The sequence below is a fragment of the Phascolarctos cinereus genome, unplaced genomic scaffold, assembly GCF_003287225.1.
Source record: "Phascolarctos cinereus isolate Bilbo 61053 unplaced genomic scaffold, phaCin_HiC Scaffold_3;HRSCAF=262, whole genome shotgun sequence".
NCBI classification, from domain to species: domain Eukaryota; kingdom Metazoa; phylum Chordata; class Mammalia; order Diprotodontia; family Phascolarctidae; genus Phascolarctos; species Phascolarctos cinereus.
Window position 1 is genome coordinate 100006686 of NW_027555736.1, and position 6270 is coordinate 100012955.

A 6270-nucleotide genomic window follows, 5' to 3' on the forward strand; every position below is an offset into this window, starting at 1 on the left:
CTATGGCCCTTCTAACTGTAAAACTCTATTACTCTATGAATCTTCTGAGCCTTAGTTTCCTCATCTGTAAAGTTAATGAGGGGGCTCTAGTAAATCCTGTGACCTTAGGGAAATTCATTGTAAAGCCCAGGGGAAAAAAAAAAAACCATGTATAAACCTGAGATCATTCAAGTAGGATATGAGAGGCCACACTATGGAAATTCATGGAAATAACATATGCTCTTTTCCCCAAAAACTCTTAGGAAATGTCTGGTTCAATAGGTTGGATGCTATGTCTAATGCTTAGAATTTCAAAGCATTTAAAAAAAATGAAAAGAGGCAGGAACATTTAATTAGTTTATTTCACATTTGATCTGTAAACTTTTATTTTTTTAAAAAAAATTCATTATTAGTAACATCTGATGACTTTGTTTTCCCCATTTGGTGAAATATGGTAGCAGTCCTTGAGGACTCAATATCGAAAGAACATGTATAGAAATGCTGATGTAAACATTTGTCTCAGACCTCCACACCCCACCTTCTGAGTTTACAAACAATGTGGTCTGAACAAGGAAAGCAGAAAAAGGACGATACTTTTGACGCTGAGAAATTCTTTTGTCGGTAGCTGTACAATTCGGCAGGCAGGTCCAATTGTCTTTTCAAATTGTTTGCCTTGGGCAGGTTGTAACAAGGTTGCTTTGCCCACATAATTTCTACCCCTCTGTCTCTGAAGACAGGAGTTAAAGTGCTCCCTCTTCCCCATTAGTCAGTGTCCACTGGTGAGGGTTTATATATATATATTGTATATAAATAGTTGCTTTCATGGTGAAAAGAATGGGGTGATGAGTCCTGTTTTCAAATGAAAATTTTGAGGCTGCAATTCTAGGAATGAAATAATGTCATGGGGAGGCTCAAGGTAAGTCAGGAGTTCCTTTAACTCTGCCTTGATTTATTACTGTAATATTTACATCGGAAAAGGCAATTATGCTGTTAGGCACAGGGAAAATGTACAGAAATATTTCCCTGTCAGGAAATATCAAACCACATCCAGATCCACAGGGATAATCACCAGTTGCTGGTGAAAAAGACACCAGAGGATTTTTAAAAGGGGGAGGGAGCCAAAAAAAAAAAAAAACAGCCCAGTAACAACCACCTTACACTGCCAAAGAGCTTTACTTTCTGGGAGAGACAATAGTTCCTTCTCGCAGATGAGTCCAGCGGTAGAAATTCAAACACCGATATCAACACCAATCAGTTACAACATGATACAGGTAACCCCATGTTTACTATTTTTTAAAGAGTGCACATTTACAATCATGAGGGAAAAGGGCAATTAGCCCTGGCAAAAAGCCTGGCTGCGACTGCCCAATTAATTAACTCTTTGTAAGAATTCCAACTTTCTCTTTTCCCAAGCACAAAGTGGAATTTGAGCCTAGCTTCTGGTGTCTGGGGCAACACCTTAAAGGGAAATATCTTTTGGAAACAATACTGCCCTATGGAGTAGCATGCAGCCGAAGGTCAGCTGTAGGTCTCTAACTGGGGCCTGAAATGATCTGGAGCAAAGAAGGTTTTCCCAACTGGAACTTCACAATGAGTGAATGCTGATGCTATCCACTTCTGGGAAGGCAAGCTAGGCTTTGCAGAACACCGAAGTTTTGGAATCAGGAAGGATCCTTAGTGGCTGTAGAGCCCTATACATCTGGGTTAACAATGAGTCTCTTTACACAGAGTCTGGTGCCTGTGCAAGTACTGTTCCCATAGTGTCATCTTTCGCCTACTTGAGTCCGTCTGTCCGTTAGTCTGCCCTGGTCAGAGTGTTCTCTCTCTGCCTGGTCTCTATTCCAAGGGTGGAGACAGGGCTTCATCCCTCAAAGCAGGAATCCTCCCAGCTCGCCAGTGATCCCTAGGGTGGGAAAAGACAAGCAAGAGGCCAAGGCTGGGCAGGGCTGGGGGCACTGCAGGGACTGAGTGAGGAGAGGAGGGGGTGGAGGCATGTGGGGTATCAGCTTCACTTCACACGATGCGCTTCCTATCCACCCGGCAAAGGATTTTCTTGAAGGCCCGGCGGAAGTCATGGTTGAAGATTGTGTAGATGATTGGGTTGAGTGAGCTGTTGCAGTAACCAAACCAGAAGAAGAACTTGAAGAGTGTGCGGGGGACGGAGCAGCAGACTGCTGTGAGCGTGTAGGTGAAGAAGAAGGGAAACCAACAGACCACGAAGACCCCGATCACTACGGCTAGCACAAAGGTGAAGCGCTTCTCACGGTTCTGGCGCCCTCGCCAGCGAGACGCTTTGGCGCCCCTCTCTTCTTCACCCCCTCTCCGGGGCAGGCTGTCACCGGGCTTCACCTGGCTCATTTTTGTCTTGCTCTTTCCCCTGGGGGCCCGCTCCCCTTTCCGGGGACCAGGGGGGCCCGGGGTCTGCTCTGGGTGCTCTGATGAGGAGCTTTCCTCCAAGTCCAGACCGTTCACCTCCTGCTCAGGTGGGACTGGCTCTCCCGCCCCGTTCAGCTTGGCGGGCAGAGGCTGGCCCTCCCCACACCCTCGGTCTGGAAGCCCGTTGGGACGGCGCTCAGCAGCCTCGCTGCCGTCGCTGCGTCGGCTGGGCGGCACCCGGGTGCGACGCTTGGCAATCTGATAGATACGTACGTACACTAGGATCATGATGAGGCAGGGGGCAAAGAAGGAACCGATGGAGGAGGAGACAACATACCACTTCTGGTCGTTGATTACACACCGGGGCTCCACCTGCTCGCCACCTCCCTTCTTCTCGATGGAGATGAGGGGTGGGAAGGAGATGACGGCCGAGATGACCCACACGGTGAAGATGATGGCCTTGATGCGTCGGGGCGTCCGCTTCAGGTTGTACTCGATCGCTTGGGTGATGGACCAGTAGCGGTCTAGGCTAATAGCGCACAGGTGAACAATGCTGGACGTACAGAAGAGTACGTCCAGCGCCAGGTAGATTTCACACCACACCTTGCCGAAGTACCAGTAACCCATCACCTCGTTGGCCAGCGAGAAAGGGATGACCAGCGTGGCCACAAGGATGTCAGCCGAGGCCAGAGACACCAAGAATAGGTTCTGGGGCGCCTTGAGGGCTCGACTGGTGAACACTGCGATGATGACCAGCACGTTGCCGAACACAGTTAGCAGCATGAGCAGCCCAGCCAAGCTGACAAGGGTCAGGGTCACCTGCAGTGAATAAGGAGTCTGCCAGGACCCAGTTCCGTTTAAACTTCCATTGCCAGAGTCCGGCTGAAGGGACCCCATAGGGGCGAAACTCCCCTCCGCCAGCGGGTGCTCCTGGTGTAACATGAAAACAAGCTCCTCCTCCCCTCCACTCAGTCCCAACTCTGTCCTCCTTTCTCCTCCGAGATGTCAGTTCTCTTCCCTTACCCCCACCCCCACCCCAAGAAAGCTCTTGGTGGCTCACATGAGGAGCTGCTTTTGGGAGAAGGGGATCCAGAAAAGTGGGGAAAGAGAGGAGGGAATCTGGAGAAGTGCTATGAATACAGCTAACTGCCCATGGTCTCAGTCCTCCTTTTAGCCCGAAGCAGCTACCGGGAAGATCACAATAGCCCCAACCTCACCGTGGGCTACCAAGCCCAAGCTCCGGGCGGCTTCTCTTTCCCTTTTTCTCCCACTCCCTACTCAGTAAATCCAAGTTTTATTTCCAAACGCAGGGCCAAGCAGGGGGAGAAATGCTGATTCTCCAAGAGGAAAGAGATGAGGGGAGAAAAAAGAGGAGAATCTGTGCCCTTTTTATTTGGAAGGGTGGCAACAAATATATGGCTCTTTACTTCAAATCTGGAGTGGAAAGCAAGTCTGTCTTACCGTGGTGAAGGCTGCTCAATAGGAACCCCGCCCCCCACTCAGGTCTCAGAAAAGGGGCCTGCGGGCTCCGGTGTTGCCAGGAAGATAGAGAGTTGAGGGAGAAGAGAGAACTGATTCTCTGCTTTCTAAAAGCCTTTAAACAGTTATTGGATTTCTCTCCTCCACAGGACAACGATGCAGGGAAGGCCCGAGTCAGCTTCTTTCTCTTCAGATCCCCGCCTAGAGATCTCCAAACTTGCGCGCCCCAATGGGTTGTACAGGTGGACCTTGAAGACTCCCAGTGGCAGTGGAAATTGGGCATGGGACATGGGGAGCGAGAAGTGGTCCCCTTCCTCACATTGTCGGGTGAAGAAAAACTATCCTTTGTTAGCTGTTGCCGGGGCGTTTTTCTGCGCCCGGGTGCTGCCTAGTCCAGGCGCCAAGGTTGGTTGGACAGCACCCTAGCTCGAGTCTCAAGTTAGACGCGGATTGGGCCTCGGTGGAATTGGGGCAAGCGGACTTGAATCGAAGAGGAGTGAGTGATCCAGGCTGGATGTCCAGGGAGCCGGTACAGTGGCGCGCCTCTTGGCGTCTCCAACAGAACGGGAACCAGTACTGTTGTCTTCCCTCACTGTGGACTGGTTTTATAGCCCCAGGATCAAGCCGCTGTTGCTGAGCAGCCAGCGTCAGTCCCCACGTGGGTACCCGACCCTCCTCCGCCCCCTCCCCGCCCCACTCCCTCCCCTCTCCAAGTCTCTTCTCTCTCTTCTTTCTCCATCTCTGCTCTCTCCGCTCCCTCTCTCCCTTCCCCCTTCCCCTTCTCTCTCTCTCTCTCTCTCTCTCTCTCTCTCTCTCTCTCTCTCTCTCTCTCTCTCTCTCTCTCTCTCTCTCTCTCTCTCTCTCTCTCTCTCTCTCTCTCTCTCTCTCTCTCTCTCTCTCTCTCTCTCTCTCTCTCTCTCTCTCTCTCCCTCTCCCCCCCAGCACCTTTTCTACACCAGCTTCCTAGCTGCACAGAGTTACCAACACCCTTGGGATCACCCCACCCCCTGCACCCCCGCTGGGGACCGGACCTTCGGAGAGTTGTTTGGGGTAAGGGGAGACGAAAAAGTGAAGGTGAAGAGAGATAGGAATTAGTGCTGGTTCTCCTGTGGAACTGTGAGTATGCACAGGTGTCCAAGGCGTTGAGAGGGCATAGGTACGGGATGAGAATGAGGAATCTAGATAACTAGGAAGGCGAGGCCCAAATCAAGCCCTCTACGGATCTCTTCTTTTGCCCCGCAGCACTGGGCAAAACCAGAAGTGTTCAGTTCGATCCAGGGCGTCTCGGCTGTTCACGCACCGAGGATCCCCAGCGGTCAGAGAAGAGGGAAACGCCCCTCCAACTTGTGGTAAGTGGGGCCAGTATCCCGGTGCAGCCCCAGGGGAAGAAAGAGGGCAGGTGAGGAAGCCAGGCTAACCCAGTTTGGCAGTTGCAGCACGACTATATCTTTTTCTTGTGCCCTGTACCCTCTAGGCTGGAACAGGCACCTTCTGGACATCTCCACCTAAGCTGGACCAGGCAACTGGGTGTTGGATGCTGGGCGAGGTCTGGAGGTCCGAGACCACTGCCTCTGCTCTGCTTTCCCTGCCTGGGGAAGGGACCGAGGGAAGAGAGAGTCGCGGAGAAAGTGCTGATTAGAAGCTGCGAAAACTGGCAGGAACAACCCACCCCGCAGGGCTGGGGGGATTGAGCCGCATTCAGTGGGCCAGGAAGGGGTCTCGGAATCCCTTGGAACCCCCGAGGAGTCTGCGCTCTCACCCACAGAGCGAGGGCGCACTGACACCTGCTGGTGGCTCAGGGTCAGTGCTGAGTACCCTCAAGCAATTTGATACACAGGATTCTGGAGATACTTGAGAACCCCAGCATGGGTAATCTAGGGCTTCTCTTTAGTAAGCTCCCTACCTTCAATAAGGACGAAACTGCTTAAAGGAAAGGGGGTTTCCGTTTTCAAATAACATTGGAATGTGTTATTTCAAAATCACCCAAAGTTCCTAAAGGAGAAAACCATTGTCTTTTTTCCTACTTCTTTCCTTTTCTTTCTTTCTTTTGCCCCCAATAGTGCGGTTATTTATGCATAAATAAATATAAAAGTCAAAAGACATCTGCCCTTATGGTCACTCTAACCTAGAGTTCGGGGGGGGGGCTGCGATGCAGTGGAAATAGTCCTAGATTTAGAGGACCTGGGGGTTACTTCCAACCTGATGGCTTGACCTTGGGTAATGACTCAATCAGCAAACGTTTATTGAGTATCAATTATGTGCCAGGCACTGAAGCAAGGTATTTACAATCAACAAGCATTTATTATACACCTATGATGTACCTAACACCGTGCTGGATAGGACCTAGGAACACGAAGACAAAAATGTGAAATAGTCCCTTCCCTTAAGAACTTACAGTCTACAATTCATGGTGAGATATTAAGTAGGGAAAAGGGG

General features: G+C 50.6%; 1 protein-coding gene and 1 long non-coding RNA gene across 2 annotated transcripts; one reads left to right on the forward strand and one right to left on the reverse strand.

Moving 5' to 3' along the window:
- Positions 1-323: 323 nt before the first annotated feature.
- Positions 324-4431, reverse strand: ADRA2A (adrenoceptor alpha 2A). The gene has a single exon (XM_020988015.2). The coding sequence runs from the start codon at positions 3295-3297 to the stop codon at positions 1993-1995; it is 1305 nt and encodes a 434-aa protein (XP_020843674.1). The 5' UTR covers positions 3298-4431; the 3' UTR covers positions 324-1992.
- A 114-nt stretch (positions 4432-4545) lies between these two features.
- Positions 4546-5934, forward strand: LOC110209506 (uncharacterized). The gene is made up of 3 exons (XR_002324839.2): positions 4546-4950; positions 5077-5183; positions 5309-5934. It is a non-coding gene; the product is annotated as an uncharacterized LOC110209506 (long non-coding RNA).
- The last annotated feature ends 336 nt before the right edge of the window (positions 5935-6270 follow it).

Excerpts from the sequence above, each read along its gene's own strand:
- ADRA2A (XM_020988015.2), bottom strand. The coding sequence starts at position 3,297 with ATGTTACACCAGGAGCACCCGCTGGCGGAGGGGAGTTTCGCCCCTATG.